This window comes from Lycorma delicatula, chromosome 3 (assembly GCF_047948215.1).
Source record: "Lycorma delicatula isolate Av1 chromosome 3, ASM4794821v1, whole genome shotgun sequence".
Lineage (NCBI taxonomy): Eukaryota > Metazoa > Arthropoda > Insecta > Hemiptera > Fulgoridae > Lycorma > Lycorma delicatula.
The window spans coordinates 159,954,821-159,975,003 of record NC_134457.1 but is presented as its reverse complement, the minus strand read 5'-3'; the positions used below and the strand labels follow the sequence as shown (position 1 = coordinate 159,975,003).

Genomic DNA, 20,183 nt, shown 5'->3' with positions numbered 1-20,183 from the left:
AACAGTTAACAGCATGTTTACACCATTAAAATGTATTATAAAACCAACAACAGTTTAGAAGGGACATAGGAGTTCTGACAGCATTACAATTTAGGGCATGTTCCATCAAAATACACAATAAAACCATGGATTAAAAACTTTGAAGAAAGAATCGCCTCTGGAAAAGAAACAGACAGGATGACCAAGAAATGCTCATATTCCACACAATATTGAGGCTGCACCCATTTCAGCCAACAGCGTTCAATTTGTAAACAAGAAGCTCTTCAGTTTGACTTCATCCTTACAACATACAGATTGTTCCAGAACTGAAGGAGAACGATCACCAGTTCTGCTTTGATTTCTGTCCAAAAATTTATGGCAAACATTGACAAGGGCAACAAATCTATGGACAGCTGTGAATGTCAGATGAGGCACAATTCCATTTCAGATTATCTGAACAAGCAGAACTATCATTAGTGAACAGACAGTAACTACAATAAAGTTCATGAACACAGCAGCAAGCAAATGGTATGGTGTGCAGTTTCAGCACATGGAGTCATCGAACGATAATTTTTTTAAATGAGCAGATCACGACTCACTTCGGAATGGTTTGTTCACATGCTGCAATATTTTGTTATACCAGCATTGAAAAATTTCCTATACCAGCATGAAACCTGGTTTCAACAGGATGGTTCGACATTGCACACTGCAAGTTAATCAATGACAGCTGTGCAAAAATTAATTGGTATCAGTGTCATCTCAAGATTTGATGACATTCCCTGGCCCCAAAGATCACCAGATTTATCAGTTAGCAATTTTTTTCTTGTCAGAATGGTCTATGAGAGTCTGCCAAAGAGAGTCCAGGTGAATTGAAACATGCAATTCAAGATGAAATTTGTGGCATTGACCTGAGATGTAGCAGCGAGCAATGAGGAACCTCATCGGCAGATTGCACACATAAAGGATGACATCTACCTGACATAATTTTCAAAAACTGATATAGGTATTTTGATGTTTTAAATTTTTATATATATTATATTTTTTAATTGTAATGGTAAGATTATCTTTTTCGTGCCATTTTTAAAAAAATTCTGGTTTTTGACACACCCATATTATACACATTTATACATTTTATACATTTTTTTGTCTTCAGTCATTTGACTGGTTTGAAGCAGCTCTCCAAGATTTCCTATCTAGTGCTTGTCATTTCATTTCAGTACACCCCCTACATTCTACAACAATTTGTTTTACATATTCCAAACATTTATCCTTCTACCTGTCCCTCCAATATTAAAGCAACTATTCCACGATGCCTTAATATGTGGCCTATAAGTCTGTCTTCTTTTAATTATATTTTTCCAAATACTTCTTTCTTCATCGAGTTGCCACAACACCTCTTCATTTGTCACTTTATCCACCCATCTGATTTTTAACATTCTCCTATAGCACCACATTTCAGAAGCTTCTAATCTTTTCTTCTCAGATACTACGATTGTTCAAGTTTCACTTCCATACAAAGCGACGCACCAAACATATATTTTCAAAAATATTTTCCTGACATTTAAATTAATTTTTAATGTAAGCAAATTATATTTCTGACCAAAAGCTCATTTCACCTGTGCTATTCAGCATTTTACATCGCTCCTGCTTTATCCATCTTTAGTAATTCTGCTTCCCAAATAACAACATTCTTCTACCTCCAAATCTTTTCTCCTACTATTTTCACATTCAGAGGTCCATCTTCGTTATTTCTAAAATATTTCATTACTTTCCTTTTGTTATTGTTTATTTTCATGCGGTAGTTCTTGCATAGGACTTCATCCATGCCGTTCATTGTTCCTTCTAAATCCTTTTTACTCTCAGCTAGAATTACTATATCATCAGCAAATCATATAATCTTTATCTTTTCACCTTTTACTGTTACTCTGAATCTAAATTGTTCTTTAACATCATTAACTGCTAGTTCTATGTAAAGATTAAACAGTAACGGGGATAGGGAACATCCTTGTCATACTCCCTTTCTTATTACGGTTTCTTTCTTATGTTCTTCAATTATTACTGTTACTGTTTCATTCCTGTAAATGTTAGCAGTTGTTCTATCTCTATATTTGAACCCTAATTTTTTTTAAATGCTGAACATTTTATTCCAGTCTACGTTATCAAATGCCTATTCTAGGTCTATAAATGTCAAGAATGTTGGTTTGTTTTTCTTCCTCCTACTATTAATCTGAGGCTTAAAATTGCTTCCCTTGTCTCTATACCTTTTCTAAAACCAAATTGGTCTTCTCCTAACACTTCTTCCACTCTCCTCTCAGTTCTTCTGTATAGAATTCTAGTTAAGATTTTTGATGCATGGCTAGTTAAGCTAATTGTTCTGTATTCTTCACATTTATCTCCTCCTGCTTTCTTTGTTATCATGCCTATAACACTCTTTTTGAAGTGTGACGGAACTTCCCTTTTTTCACAAATATTACACACCAGTTTGTATATCTATCAATCGTTTCCTCACCTGCACTGCACAGTAATTCTACAGGTATTCCATCCATTCCAAGAGCCTTCCTGCCATTCAGACCTTTTAATGCTCTCTAAAATTCAGATCTCTGTGATGTTTCTCCCCTTTCATCCTCTTCAACTTCCTCTTCTTCCTCTATAGCACCATCTTCTAATTCATTTCCTCTGTATTCGATATATTCCACCCACCTATCGACTTTGCCTTTCGTATTATATATCGATGTACCATCTTTGTTTTAACACATTTTTAGATTTTAATTTATATACCCCAAAATTTTCCTTAACTTTCCTGTATGATCCATCTTATTTACCAATGATCATTTCTCTTTCCACTTTCGAACACTTTTCTTTAATCCACTCTTCTTTTGCTAGTTTGCACTTCCTGTTTATAGTATTTCTTAATTGACGGTAGTTCCTTTTACTTTCTTCATCACTAGCATTCTTATGTTTTCTACATTCATCCATCAGCTGCAATGTATCGTCTGAAATCCAAAGTTTTCTACCATTTCTCTTTGTTCCGCCTAAGTCCGCTTCTGCTGATTTAAGAATTTCCTTTTTAACATTCTCCCATTCTTCTTCTACATTTTCTACCTTATCTTTTTTACTCAGACCACTTGCAATGTCCTCCTCAAAAATCTTCTTTACCTCCTCTTCCTCAAGTTTCTCTAAATTCCACCAATTTATCTGACAACTTTTCTTCAGGTTTTTAAACCCCAATCTACATTTCATTATCACTAAATTATGGTCCCTATCATTGTCTGCTCCAGGGTACGTTTTGCAGTCAACTAGTTGATTTCTAAATCTTTGCTTAACCATGATATAATTTATCTGATACCTTGCAGTATCGCCTGGCTTTTTCCATGTGTATATTCTTCTATTATGATTTTTAAACTGGGTGTTGGCAATTACTAAATTATACTTCGTGCAAAACTCTATAGGTCGGTCCCCTCTTTCATTCCATTTGCCCAGCCCGTGTTCACCCACTACATTTCCTTCCTTGCTTTTTCCAGTGCTTCCATTCCAATCTCCAACTATTATTAAATTTTCATCTCCTTTTATATGTTTTTCCTTCATCAATTTCTTCATATAAGTTAACAATTGCTGTCAGTTTAAGTTTTGATTTTATCCTTATTACAATGATTCTATCGCTATCCATTCTGAAATACTCTACTCTCTTCCGTATCTTCTTGATCATTACAAAACCTACTCCTGCCTGCCCATTATTCGAAGCTGAGTTAATTATTCAAAAATACCTGACCAAAAGTCGTTTTCCTCTTCCCACCGGACCTCGCTAATTCCTACTGCATCTACATTTATCCTATCCATTTCCCTCTTTAAATTTTCTAACCTACCAACCTTTTTTAGACTTCTAACATTCCACACTCAGACTCGTAGAATGTTATTTTTTAATTTTCTGGTGACTTCTTCCTTAGTAGTCCCCACCCGGAGATCTGAACGGGGGACTAGTGACCTCTGGAATATTTTACCAAGGAAGGCGCTTCCATCATTGCTATATGAAAATGTAAAGAGCTACATTTTGTTGGAAAAAAAACAGCTGTAGCTTTCCATTCCTTTCAGCTGCGCAGTACTCATAGGATTGAGTGATGTTAATATGGCCATTTAAGTCGTCCTGACCTACGCCCTTAACAACTACTGAAAGAGCTGCTGCCCTCTTTCAGGAATCATTCCTTAGTCTGGATCTCAACAGATACCGCTCCGATATGGTTGCATCTTCGGTCCAGCTACTCTGTATCACTGAGCACTCAAGCCCCCTCACCAATGGCAAGGTCTCAAGAATTATTAGTTCCATGGATTGTCGAACATGATATGCACATCTCCTAAGCTGTATTTAACATCTTAATGTATAGCACAGAATTTACAGTTGACCTGGCTTCCAGGTAGGCAATTAGTATATTTGTTTAAAATCCCAGAATACTGTCAAGAGAATTTTTTTTTGCAGAGGGTTGTGTTTTGAAATTTCTTGAATTTGACGAACTATGTTGCATACAATCAATACTATATTTTTCTTCCAGTCACAATGATGCATCCCAGTTTTGTCTCCAGTCACAATATTGAAAATAAAGTCATCTACCTTGTCACAATAATGTTTCAGAAGCTATTCACAATATTCCTTTGTTGTTTGCTCATTTCTGCGGGTTTGCATGGCACCCACCACAAACAGATTTTGCGGTTGTGCAATAATGTCTTGATTTGCCTATCTGGGTGGCAATGTGTTAATGAGTAATGTGACAGTCATTTTGAATTAATTCATCCACCTCCTTTTGGTGCTTCTCATAGTCACAGAAACTGGTCAATCACTGCAAGGTTCATCTTCAATATTCATTATATCATCTTCTAACAGTTTCCAGATGACTATGAGTGTCACAAATGTTTACTTTTCTGCTGTTAAAAACTCATCACTGCATTTGTTTTAGACATGTTGACACAGTATGCATACTCTGATTCCATGACAATAGCGATTGACAGATGAGGGAATGGGTCAACAAGTTTAGGAATGTCAGTAGTAGGAGAATGAAAATACAAGATGGCAGCACACGTCGCTTTGTGAGATATTTTGTTCTAAATTAAAATAAAAATCATTATATAAAATAAAATAAAATTAACAAAATAAATATCTATAAATAAATACATTTTTCAAAATTTTTAAATTGGTATGTACTGCTTTTCTCTAATTAATTGAACAAATAATCCAAACTTGATCCCTCCTTGAATACATATATATATATATATATATGAAACATTTATATCATGGCTATAAGTTTTAATCATGATTAAATTCATAAAAGAAGATACTTCCTGACATCAATGTATTGCTTCATCAAATGCAACAAATATATTGGTCAACTTTCTTAACATTCGGTTTTTTAATATTTGTTTTACTAAATAAGAAAATATTTTTTTTTAATATAACAGTATATCAAAGTAATAAAATCAGCTGCACACAAATTTTTATACAAATAAATTATTTATATTATAATGCCTTTTTTTATTATAATTACACATAAGAATATAATTAGTTCAACTTTACAAGACATAAAATGTACTTAAAAGAGAAGAAACATTATCAATAACTATGTAACTGGATTAAACTGTTTAAAACTCGAGTTTTTAAAAAGGATTTAAAAGCAAAGAAAGGGGGTCATATCAGAACAGAAAGAGAAGGGAAGAAGGGACATTCAAATTTAGCAAGTAGTACATTACAAAATAAACTGTTGCGAATCTCCCCCCTAAACAAGGGACCCTTCTCTTATTCAGGGGCCTTTGTTGTTCTGCAAGCAGTGCCGTCTTCATTAATAGTAATATGTTAATAATTATGAATATTATCATGTAGAATTACTAACATAGTAAATTACCAGTCATTGAAACAAATTAGATACATACCACCCCTTCAGGATCAATAAGTAACAAATGTTTTTTAAGGCCTCCTTGTAATCCTGTCAGTACATACTGACCAGCTGAACCTTGTGATTCTCGAACAAGAAAATCTCCATCCTGCAACAACCAGAACCAAGTTTCTAAGAAGGTTTAGTTTACGTATAACTAAACGTGTACATAAAGATTGTACAATGCATAAAACAATATAGTCAATTTTTAATTTAGCAATTTTCTATCTAAACATAAATTTTTTTCTTTGAAATTCTTTAGTCTGAAAGTACCTCTTACATCCTACAAGCTCAATTATCTGTTTCGCATATATTTTAATCATTGTCTTCCTTTGCTATTAACACAATTTTCTTATAAAAAGAAGTACAAAAATTTGCTGGGATAGATAGTTTTCACTATCTAAAAGGAAACTTATTTATTTCACACTTTCCCTAGCATCTTGGGATGCTTGATATGTTCACATAATGCTGAAATATTTGAACTAAGCTACAATGAACTAAAGTAAATTATTAAAAACTGTATTTTTTGATTCAGTATGAAAATCAGTACGCTGATTTGGATTTGATTTAGATTTCTCAAAAAAATTACTTTTTCAACTTCCAAAATGATATTAAATTTTATAATTAGTAAATATTTCATGTTTTTAACATTATTATTATTGTTTTTAACACAAACCTGGAAACATTATGACATATAATTCTGTGCTTACTGCACATTTCAGATGTTTTGTGTGTTTGAGTTAACTAGCTAGCATGCAAAATAAACACAAAAAAATCTGATGTGGACACCACATGACTTACTTGTACGCCTATTTAATTGCATATACATATTTTTTTTAAATGAAAAGTAAATAAAATTTTACTTCATTAATAACTTCTGATATTTTTTCATTCTTTTTTTTTTTATTGTTATTGATTATTTATCGTAAAACGTTTTTTACAATCAGAGAATAATAATTATTAACAAATTAATATATTTAAATAAAGAAAGAAAGTTAAAGAAAGAAAAAAGTAGTTCCCTTTGTAAGATCAAAATATTTCATTAATTAAGATTTTATTTGGCTTTAACTCTGGAACTAATGAAACTAAGTAGGTGAATTTTGAATTTTGGGGTTTTTTTGGACACTTTTGGTTCAGTCGATTGCAATCAAAAGGGGAGGTGCAAAACTAGATGTTACAACAGTCCTAAATCCAAAATTTCAACATCCTATGGTTAATCGTTTTTAAGTTATGCAAGATACATACATACAGGTCACACCGAAACTAGTCAAAATGGATTCAGGGATGGTCAAAATTAATATTTCTGTCGAAATCTGAAAAACTGAAATTTTTCACAATCACAATACTTCCTTTACTTCATACAAGGAAGTAAAATTGTAGTATATAAAATATTATTAGCTTATCATATAATATAATATTTTTTCAGCCACTCAACAAAGTACAGAATTAAATAACATTCTTACCTTTATGTTTTTTTGTTTTACATGCAATTATTAAATAATATTTTATTTTCCTGTTATGTCCTATTCCTATTTCACATGTAAAACTTAATGTTTCAAGATAACAATTTAATTTATTTAAAATTATTTTATGTTTGTTATTTATTTATACTTGGTTCATATATAACCAAAAGATCATCTATGTATCTAACCCATAATAACATTTTATGCACATGATATATACTACAGACTTTTTACTTTCAAATTCTTGTAGATAAATTTCTAACATTTCTTCAGATAAGGGAAAACCCATAGATAAAGAGTTTTCTTGTGTATAAGTATAAGTACCACCATTAAGTTCAAAATAATCTTGTTTACAGATGTTTCTAATTATTGTAATATTATTTACAAATTTTTGGTCTTCTGTATTTATTAATGAAATTGTACAATCAATAGGAATAATGGGGTAACAAAAATGATACTTAATTTATCAATAAACTCTTACCTATTTTTTATATTGTATTTATATCCTAAATTAATTTTTGATTAAAACCCATAAATGAAAATGAAAACAATGTAGATATTTATATAAATTACTCCTGCACAAATAAAATTATAGAATACTTAATTAACGCATATAATGATAATAAATATAAACCTGCTTGTAAACCTGATAATCATATAGTAAAACATTTAAAATATTAAATTAAAAAAAAAAATAAATAAATATGATTCTTCTGGTATTTCTAAAATAAAATGCAATAATTGTGAAAAAATATATGTTGGCAAAACAAACAGGTTCATAAAGATAGATTTAATGAATATTTCAGATCATTTAAAAATAACAAAGTAGGTTTCTGAAATGTAGCATACCATTTATTAATTAACAAACATAATGCAACTAGTTTGGAAAATAATTTAGAAGTAATTAAAAATGTAAATATTGAACACATAAATAGTAATAAAAATTTAAATTTTAGAAAAATTTTATATAAATATAAATGTAAATTCATTTATTTTTGTGATTCTCGAACAAGAAAATCTCCATCCTGCAACAACCAGAACCAAGTTTCTAAGAAGGTTTAGTTTACGTATAACTAAACGTGTACATAAAGATTGTACAATGCATAAAACAATATAGTCAATTTTTAATTTAGCAATTTTCTATCTAAACATAAATTTTTTTCTTTGAAATTCTTTAGTCTGAAAGTACCTCTTACATCCTACAAGCTCAATTATCTGTTTCGCATATATTTTAATCATTGTCTTCCTTTGCTATTAACACAATTTTCTTATAAAAAGAAGTACAAAAATTTGCTGGGATAGATAGTTTTCACTATCTAAAAGGAAACTTATTTATTTCACACTTTCCCTAGCATCTTGGGATGCTTGATATGTTCACATAATGCTGAAATATTTGAACTAAGCTACAATGAACTAAAGTAAATTATTAAAAACTGTATTTTTTGATTCAGTATGAAAATCAGTACGCTGATTTGGATTTGATTTAGATTTCTCAAAAAAATTACTTTTTCAACTTCCAAAATGATATTAAATTTTATAATTAGTAAATATTTCATGTTTTTAACATTATTATTATTGTTTTTAACACAAACCTGGAAACATTATGACATATAATTCTGTGCTTACTGCACATTTCAGATGTTTTGTGTGTTTGAGTTAACTAGCTAGCATGCAAAATAAACACAAAAAAATCTGATGTGGACACCACATGACTTACTTGTACGCCTATTTAATTGCATATACATATTTTTTTTAAATGAAAAGTAAATAAAATTTTACTTCATTAATAACTTCTGATATTTTTTCATTCTTTTTTTTTTTATTGTTATTGATTATTTATCGTAAAACGTTTTTTACAATCAGAGAATAATAATTATTAACAAATTAATATATTTAAATAAAGAAAGAAAGTTAAAGAAAGAAAAAAGTAGTTCCCTTTGTAAGATCAAAATATTTCATTAATTAAGATTTTATTTGGCTTTAACTCTGGAACTAATGAAACTAAGTAGGTGAATTTTGAATTTTGGGGTTTTTTTGGACACTTTTGGTTCAGTCGATTGCAATCAAAAGGGGAGGTGCAAAACTAGATGTTACAACAGTCCTAAATCCAAAATTTCAACATCCTATGGTTAATCGTTTTTAAGTTATGCAAGATACATACATACAGGTCACACCGAAACTAGTCAAAATGGATTCAGGGATGGTCAAAATTAATATTTCTGTCGAAATCTGAAAAACTGAAATTTTTCACAATCACAATACTTCCTTTACTTCATACAAGGAAGTAAAATTGTAGTATATAAAATATTATTAGCTTATCATATAATATAATATTTTTTCAGCCACTCAACAAAGTACAGAATTAAATAACATTCTTACCTTTATGTTTTTTTGTTTTACATGCAATTATTAAATAATATTTTATTTTCCTGTTATGTCCTATTCCTATTTCACATGTAAAACTTAATGTTTCAAGATAACAATTTAATTTATTTAAAATTATTTTATGTTTGTTATTTATTTATACTTGGTTCATATATAACCAAAAGATCATCTATGTATCTAACCCATAATAACATTTTATGCACATGATATATACTACAGACTTTTTACTTTCAAATTCTTGTAGATAAATTTCTAACATTTCTTCAGATAAGGGAAAACCCATAGATAAAGAGTTTTCTTGTGTATAAGTATAAGTACCACCATTAAGTTCAAAATAATCTTGTTTACAGATGTTTCTAATTATTGTAATATTATTTACAAATTTTTGGTCTTCTGTATTTATTAATGAAATTGTACAATCAATAGGAATAATGGGGTAACAAAAATGATACTTAATTTATCAATAAACTCTTACCTATTTTTTATATTGTATTTATATCCTAAATTAATTTTTGATTAAAACCCATAAATGAAAATGAAAACAATGTAGATATTTATATAAATTACTCCTGCACAAATAAAATTATAGAATACTTAATTAACGCATATAATGATAATAAATATAAACCTGCTTGTAAACCTGATAATCATATAGTAAAACATTTAAAATATTAAATTAAAAAAAAAAATAAATAAATATGATTCTTCTGGTATTTCTAAAATAAAATGCAATAATTGTGAAAAAATATATGTTGGCAAAACAAACAGGTTCATAAAGATAGATTTAATGAATATTTCAGATCATTTAAAAATAACAAAGTAGGTTTCTGAAATGTAGCATACCATTTATTAATTAACAAACATAATGCAACTAGTTTGGAAAATAATTTAGAAGTAATTAAAAATGTAAATATTGAACACATAAATAGTAATAAAAATTTAAATTTTAGAAAAATTTTATATAAATATAAATGTAAATTCAGCCTCATGAATCTGCAGACAGAATTTGATGGGGACATCCTTATACATATTATTTAAGTTGGTACTACGTTGACAAAAATTTTAATAAATCAAATAATCAGTGCAGTACAGTATTAACAAATAGATAACATGTTATAAGAAAATTTTAAATATTAATAACATTTTAATTTTTTTTAAAAATTGACTGAACAAATATTTGTTCTATAGATTTAATGTACTATATTTTATTTTAATGTGTAAATGAAAAAAGAAAAATTTTAGAGAAAACATTACTGAAGATGGACTTATACATAATTGCATAGTATAAATAATTGTAAATAAAGCAAAAAAAAAAGTAAAGGTAAGAATGTTCTTTACATCTGTACTTTGTGGAGTGGCTGAAAAGATATTATTTATATGATTGGCTAAAATTTACTTACAGAGGAGATATGACTACAAAAATTTTAATTTAAATAAATTAATAAAGATATTATTATCCTTTGGTTATACTACATACCTGTTTTAATAATGCTTCAGCTTGATGTCGACTGATATTACCATGAAACCACGTTTCTCCTCGCAATTTATCCCTTTCTGTTTCCTCAGGATTTGAAGTACTTTCTAATGGTTCTGTAAATTGAAAAAAAGAAAAACCTTGGAGATTAAATAATTATCGCACAGCTGCTAATAGCAAAAAAAAACTGGTATTTATTTAACTAACATTGATTTGCACTATTCTGTATTTACTGTAAATGAAGTAATATGAACAATAAAGTAAACATAAATCTTAAAAATAAATTTTAATAAAAAAAAATATTGAACTCTGAAAAATGTAGTGAAGTCTATCCATCATTATATGTGTTACCTAATTACTAGGAATTACATGATATATAGATAATAACTAGTGAACAAACTTAAATAAAATTAAAATCTGCTAAAAATATCTCATAAAATGCATAAAACTGAAATTTCAAATCTAATAAATTTATAACATGTTTTGTAACATTAACTTTTTTAAATGATACACGATAGATTAATAACAAATTATATCAATTTCTTATCTGTTTTTATCATTCTGGCACCCATAACTGTGCAGCAATTAATGCACATAACATAATTAATGTACATAAGGATACAGGAGCAAATTAAAGAAAAAAGGTTGCTGTAGACACACTCACATTTATACCAGAAAATTACTTAAGGTAGACTTAAAATTAGTTAAAAAAAAACACAAAATAAACAATACTTTAAACAAAAATTAAAAAAGAGAAAATACTGACAAGTACAATGACCTATATGGGGGTAAATTATAAGTAAAAATATAGTGGACAATTAGACAAATTTCTAATCTGTTGGTAGAAAATTGTAATGAACAGAGATGGAAATAGGTAGGATTACAACAACAAAAAATCTGTCTTACATGAATAAGAAACAAGGTTACATAGAAAAAATTACATAGAAAAAACCACCACAAAATCAATCTCATTGTAAAAGTATTAGTGATTTCCTTATCACAAAAACAGAATGATAATGAATACTATTTGCTACTCTCAAACTTCTCTAAACCAATTCTTTACTTCAAACAAAGAGGAAAATATTTAATAAATTAAGTCGTGCAAAAGACTTGAAAAATATTATAAAATTCACTCACTGGAACTGTTTCAATTACAAAATAATGTAACTGAAAACAGGTAGTAAAAGGCTAAGCCAACTGTTTGTTATATTTTGAAACAGCCCCACTGGCAAGTGAATTTTTGTAATATTTTTCATGTTTTTGCACGTCTTAATTTATTACATTTTTTTCTCCTTTTGAATGAAAGAATTGTGTTTTAGAGAAGTTTGAGAGTAGCAATTAGTAAGCTGCTACTACTTTTTTTTTCTAGTTTCTTTATATATCAATTTTTTTGGATTCAGGGCAAACAATTGTTTTTTGAGGGATACCTTCACACTGTAAATGTTTTTCAGTGGCTTGTATTAGTCACCATTTTTTTTATATCATTCTGTTTTTGTGACAAGGAAGTTCACTGACATTTTAACAATGAAACTGGTTTTTTGGTGGTTGTGATATCAGTTAAATAGTGATACGTTTATTAAAACGTATGCTAAGTATTTTTTTTCTCTAAGAAAAATATATATGCATCTCTTAAATTTCTTGTTCATCTTTATTTATGAATGCTTAAATCAAATACCCGAATCCAATTCATATTCTATTATATGAGTATTTATATGTATAATTTATTAAGCAGTTTTTCCATGATAATCTTTTGATACATATCGTAGTATTTTCTGAACCCTGATAGTTTGCGCCATCAGATGATACACACTCCATCTCTCACATATATTTTTATATGTGAATATCTCTTCATTAGAATGTTTACTTTCATGTAATCAGAACAAAAATCTTATATCACAAGTGCAAAATGTATTTACTGTGCAATATTATCTAACAATTCAGAATGCAAAGCGCAATTATAAGACCTAATTATTCCACAACAAAAAACCTAATATTTCATATTTATTAATTGGATTTTGCTTCTGCTGTGTCTGACCATAAATGAAGTGGTAATTTCTGATGGCCTCGATTTTATGTAACAATTTGCATAAACCTCAACAGTCACTTCTTCTGTTCTTCTCAGACATATTCAGGAAACTTGCTCCACGGAATGGTCTTTCTCAAAGTAATTATCACATGTCAGCAAAATAACTTAATGTACAACCATATTACATTCAAAGGGTGTACAAACTTTAAGAATCTGACTGTAACAGTAAATTTCAGAATTGTGTAGTTCAAAGACTTTATTCAAAATGGTGTACTGGATAACTTTTTTTTATTTAGATGAAGCCTGGTTTCATTTGCCTATATGTATTAGCAGACAAAACAATAGTGTAGAGTTATGAAAATTCATTCCCTTACTTATCACAAAAAAGCCCTTTGAATTTTCTGAAAATCTGTGGTATACAACTTTTTGATAAAGAAAATAAGGACCTTTTTTCAGACATTAACCACTGATAACAAAATAATAAACTTTGAACCCTTGTTAAAAACTGAAAAAAAAAGAATTCTGGCTGTATTAATAGGGGGCTTCTTGCCACACACCCAATACAACTAAGAAGTATCAATTTTCAATGACCATGAAATTCTTAGTCATTGTTTATGCCCCAAACCTAAACCCTCAGAGCTTTACTTGTGAAATCATAAAAGAATGATTTCAATAACAACCCACAAACATTGATAAGTTGAAAAAATATGACTAAAGTATTTTTGTCCAACATCTCTTAACATCAGAGCAGAATTTCTATACAAAGTTGCATCAAGATAACAAAGTTGTTTGCTAACTCATGCACTTAGGCTCCGGATGAACATTTCTCATATCTCCTACAAAATGCAAGAGAAGAGTTTCTTAAATTTGATTTTTTTTCCGTTCATTGTATAATTTAATGAAACTGGTCTTTTGTCAATAAATTAGTTGTTTTAAACATGGATTGGGTGACTTGTATCATAACAACCTGTATTGTAGAATAAAACAGTACATAAAGCAAGATATAAATACTTACGTAAATCGAACACATCTCGAGGCAATCTACTATTAACAACAATATCATTAACATAATCATGTGGTCTAGGAGGCATCACATCACAGTTAAGATCAATTAAATTTGTTGATGGAATACGTTCTGAAATAAAATTAATTATATTGAAATAACTACTTCCAAGCACAAATTCATAAGAAATAGATAAAAAAGTAAGATTAAATCATACGAAAGAAAGATTAAATCAGATAAAGATCATATTAAAAAAAAAAAAAATAAATAAATGTGATCAGTCGTCTGAATTACAGACATCTGTGCTAAACAAGATAAGCTACTTCAAATGAAGAATTAAGTTACATAAAGAAATAATTTTTGTCCCAAAAATATAATATGAAAAACTTACCAGTTAATTATATAATAGGAAGTCATATGGAAACTGATGGAAGAGGAATAAGAGAGGAACTGCTTGAGTTTGAGAATGATGAACTTAAGATGTTGGCACCATTAGTATGAGTGCAGGAAATATCCTAGATAACACATTACATTAACAAGATAGAAGGTAGTTTTTACAAAATTACTATTCATATTCAATTGCACAGTATTTTATCCATTTTTAGTGACAATTTTTCAATAGCATATAACAGTGCATAAAAGTACCTTGAAAAGCACTCCTGCATTAAGATTTTTAAATATAACTAAATTGCAAGTTAAGCCAGATTTGTTTAGATGGTCTGTTAATATTTTTATTATCAAATGAATCAATTATAATTATAGTCATAAAAGAAACAGCCTATTTTTGAAAAACTTATTTCTAACAAATCACTTGATAGAAATATAAAGTCAATTCAATTTTACCTAAAGAAAATTCTACTGTGTATTTTACAGCACTATACAATTAATATTTTTCATAATACTGTCCTTTCTGTTGTACATACTTCTCACAATGCCCTTTACACTTCAAAAAGCAGCTCTGGAAACCAACTTTCCAAAATAACTTTCAGGGTGTTCTCCAGATTTTCTTCTATGGAATCACTACAATGTCTGAGAAATTGTTTGTGTATCATACCCAAACACCTATGTCTCATTACCGATTATTATCATCAGTAAACAGCTTTTATCATCATTTGGACGATTCAAAAGTTTCTGACAGATCGCTGTATAATTGTCTTTCTTCTTTTCAAATTTCAGAATGAATTTGACTACACAATGTGTTCTTAATTTTTTTGTTTGGATTTTGTGTCATAAATTCACCAAAATTCCAGTCGCTTTTACTATTTTTTGAAGTCTCCATAATTAAGTTTTATACAAAGTTAAACCTTATTCTACAATAAATATATTCTACATTATTGTTGAGAGTATTAATTTACTCAAAGAAAAGTGTATGAACAGTAAATTATGTTCCTTTTTTACGCATGCTTTTGTAGGAGCGTAATATTACATACAGTTACATAACCTTGTAGATTTTTTTTTTAAAGTATATTTAAGAGTTTTCTGTTCCTTGAATATATTTTTAAAAAACTATCTAACAGACATTAAATAAATATAAAGCCATTTTTCTTATAAATTGCTATTTCAGTTTTCATTAAATTTAAGAAATTTTGTGCACTGAACAATGTGGTTGTAACAAAAATATTACAGTATGTACATAATTTCAGTTGCCTATGAGATGGAAAAATGTTTGTAATGGAAATAATTTTCATTAAAGTGGCAAAATCCTCTGCCAATTCTAAGAAATAAGTAAAGTTATTTCTTCACATAAAAACTGAAATAATGCAGGCATTGCATTTATTTGTACAGCCAGATACAATAGTGTGAGGCAAGTGTATAAGATAAAGAGGACTGCCAATAGTTTTAATGGAAACATTTTCCTTCATAACCATTTTTCTTATTACTTTTTTTTTTTGCTTGGTATATTAATTAATCCCATAAGCTTATGGGAATATGGAATTGGAACTTTGTAGCATATGAAAAATGTCATGCCTAACTAGAATTCAAACTCAGAACCCACTGGTTGAAAGACCAAGATGCTACCACTCTACCGAGGAAATCGGTATTTAATTATTGAAATTATGCACATACCAATATAGTTGTTAAAAAACTATTAAACAGAAAAAAGCCCTATCCTTAACTTCAAGCGCAGATATAACAATTTGTTTTAAATGGCTGGCATATTTAAATCAAGCATCAGAAAAATAAAAAAAACATATGTTAACAAGTGATAAAACTTTTTTTAAATGTATACAACACTAGTTTTATATAATCTGTTAATAAGATTGAAATTCCAGTAACTCACAATGAGCAAAAGAAAAGGGGGTTTCCATACCTTAATTCCTACAGTATTCTTTAAAAAAACAAACTTTAAAAAATAATGCAGCTAAGAACAAGGTTTAAATATATAAAACAGATTTAAATATATAGGTTTTTTTTCTTTGAGTGGCTCAAAAGGTCAACTCTTCATATAAAAGCTGTTTCTTTCATGATGACTATTCTAATATACAGAATCTTATACTTCTGAATAGAGTTACTTGTACCCTTAAGTTATAAACATTAATCTCCTTTTTACAAAAACCAAAATCGGTAATATTAAAGGTAGTACTACCTCTGACTTGTACAGGTTCATGTTTTTGAACACTTGCAATGGCTGAAGCGTTTGGTAATGGAGGTACAGGAGGAGGCCCAACATCAGGGGGAACTTTACCCGGCAGATCATTATAATATTCTCTATCCTCATTCTGCACTGAACATCTATAAAACAAAATAAAACAAATATCCATATGATTTTCAAATTAAAAAAAATTTATTAAAAACCAAATCTCATTCCCATAAGTAAAATAAATAATTTAATGAACATAAAATTGGCATTTAATTACTTTTTTAAGGAATCAGTAAAAACAACTGAAAAAAGGAAACTTTTAAAAATCATAACAAATGTAAACTTTGAGGATTAATCATGAAGCTAATGCATATTATAAGGCCTGCCAACTCAAATAATTTGTAGATTCAAAAAGAAGTAGATTCATAATGTAGAATCGATTTCAAAAAGGCACATACAGAATTTTTACTGAGTAAGCAAAATGATGAATAAACCTGTATCATAAGCAAATGTAAAGTAACAAACAAGAATAAAAGCAAAAAATGATGTTTAAAAATATGTTGCTTAATAAAAAAAACCACCCAAGAAAGCATGCCACTAAAAAAAACACCAAAAATATTCAACATTAGACAAATTGCTTATCAGGAAGCTCAGTTCATATCTTTTTCTTATAACATTTTTTTGTATGTAACTGCATTAATCTATAAGAAAGAAATTTGTTATCCACCAGTAACCTATCATGAAATTTAAACAAGAGATAAATAACATCAATTAAGTATACAGGAGAAAGCTGCTTAATTAAACACAAAAAAACAGCAACAACCACCTGGATATTTAAACACAAATAATCTGCAGAAAAAGCACAGCTAATCTGTGCTGCTGCACAAATCTGTATATACGAAAACTACTTTTTAAGTAAGGTCTGTTTTTTAATACAAACAAAACTAGTAAACACAATATAAAAAACTTTTTTTTATTTTACTCTTTACACTTTATGCAACTTTCTGTGTAGTTACCTTGTTTGTTTAAACATTTAACACAGCATTTTACTAAATTGTTTGTGCCCACATAACAGAAATCAGTCTGCCTGTGAAGACAACTGTTTTTTTCACTTCTTCAACTGTGTCAAATCACTGACAGCCAAAAAACTCCTTCAGGTAGCGCAACACATGGTAATCGCTCGGTGCAAGGTTTGAGCTGCATAGGGTAGTTCAATTGCTCCCATCCAAAAGATCTGATTAACTCTAGAGTTTCAGCAGCAGAATGAGATTATGCATTGTCATGCAGTAATAAAACTCCAGATGACAGTAGGTCATATCACTTATTCTGTATGGCACACTGAAGCTTTGTCTTGCAGTATGCAGCTGAGTTTATTGTTGTCAATTTTGTATAGCACCAACCTTGAAACTTGTGAAAATATCAGTGACAAAGTAAAAATTGTGAACTGCCAGCCTTCATGAATTTTGGCATCAACTTTGTATACCAAATCATTTGTGATTACAAAGAATCGGCCTGATTCCAGTTCATCATGGACATTGACCTGCCTATCCTTGAACAGTCTTACCCATTTACACACTTTGCTGTCACTGATTGAATTTAGGTTCATAAACCTCACATATCTGGCTATGAAGTCTGCTGACACAATAAAGCTGACACGTTCCTTGTGGTCAAAAATTGAATTACAGACTGTATTTCACAATCGGTGGTTGCTCAATTATTTTTAACATTTCAAATTAACAATATAAACCATAAACAGTGATGCTACCATAGCAAATGGTGTCTGTAAGGCATGCTGGGATGCATGCATGTTTCAACACCCTATTGGACCTTAATTAAAAAATAGCCGCCGTCATATAAATATAATAATTCTAACCACCTACTTCTTCTAAACAGCAATCAACAATCAGAGTAATATAATAACAATCCTGATAAGGTAAATAAAAATCACATCTGAAAAACTTGATTAAGTCTTTCATAATATGTTCAATGCCACTGAAAAAATTTATTGTTTTATAGTGTCAGAAATTTTTTTTTGTTTTAAAAATGTTTTTGATCTAAAGGAGAAAACAGGAAAAATTATAGCTAAGATTAAGATAGATCAATGACATCAATAGCTCTCAATTGACGTACGATTGAGAGCTATTACACAATTGAGGGTACCTTTAAATAATTCTATGAGGGTTATTTTTTTTAAGGTCCGATCGGTCGTGAAATAAAAACCCACACAAAAATCGGATGAACCTTTGCGCATATGTGTTCCGCAGTGTCTCTAGTATGGCCTTCAATCACGCCGTGTCACTTCGTTTAGTTCTGAACACGCAGCTAGCACGTAAACATGTCTACAACAATAGCATCTCTCACAAACTGTGAAGTGCGTGCAGTAATTTGATTTCTTCAGGCTGAGGGGTGTAATGCAGCTGAAATTCATAGACGAATAAGTAATGTGTACAGTGAAGTGAAACTTCAATGAGTGACAGCAAAGTGTGACAATGGTGCAGGAACTTTAAAGCAGGACGTACAGATCTTCATGATGCAGGCGGTCAGGGAAGGAAGCGAGTGTCAACCGATGATCTCAGTTGACATTTTCTCTGTGAACCGACGATTTTGAGAAAATCGTCGGTTCACAATTTTTGTATTGAGTGATTCGTTAACTGCAATTTCAAGGTCAGCTCTCCACCATTGTGAGTGAGAGACATCAGTACCACAAACTGTGTGCGAGATGGATTTCCAAGATGCTGTCCGATCATCACAAAACAATGAGAACGGAAGCCTCCCTAATGTTTCTCCAGCACACCACAATGAAGGAGATTTTTTGAACAAAATTGTCACAGCGGACGAGACATGGGTCCATTTCGAAACTGAAGAAACAAAAGAACAATCCAAACAGTGGATGCTGTTCATTAAACCCAAAGAAGTTCAAGCAACCTTCTCTAACAAAAAGTATATGGCTACTGTGTTCTGGGACCGGAATGGAGTTCTCTTGGTGGAATTCATGGAACGTGGCACAACCATCACTGCAGCCTCATACTGTGTGACTCTTCAACGTCTACGAAGGGCAATTCAGAATAAGCGGAGAGTAATGTTGTCATCAGGCATTGTCTTTCTCCATGACAATGCTCGGCCACATACTCCAGCTGTAATAAAGAAGCTCTGCAGCGTTTTCGTTGGTAAGTGTTTGATCACTCACCATACAGCCCGGACTTGGCTCCATCCGATTTTCACCTCTTTGCTCACATGAAATGTTGGCTAGGAGGACAACATTTTGGCACAGACATCAAGCTGCAGACCAGCGTAGAAACATGGCTGAAAACACAGGCGGCTCCGTTATATGATGAGGGTATTGCAAAGTTGGTACCA

The 20,183-nt window shown here is 30.0% G+C and overlaps 1 protein-coding gene across 2 annotated transcripts in view; it reads right to left on the bottom strand.

The window, feature by feature from the left end:
- Shc (SHC-adaptor protein) overlaps positions 1-20,183 on the bottom strand; it is a 61,247-nt gene that overhangs the window by 7,536 nt on the left and 33,528 nt on the right. Inside the window, exons 7-10 of one of the 2 annotated variants that reach the window (XM_075360888.1) lie at positions 16,833-16,978; positions 14,258-14,377; positions 11,220-11,332; positions 5,893-6,003 (exon numbers count right to left, since the gene is read on the bottom strand). In XM_075360888.1, the coding sequence (XP_075217003.1) occupies positions 5,893-6,003; positions 11,220-11,332; positions 14,258-14,377; positions 16,833-16,978 (490 nt within the window). Of the gene's footprint in view, positions 1-5,892; positions 6,004-8,307; positions 8,383-11,219; positions 11,333-14,257; positions 14,378-16,832; positions 16,979-20,183 lie in introns of those variants that run through there. The other variant, XM_075360890.1, reaches the window with a different exon arrangement.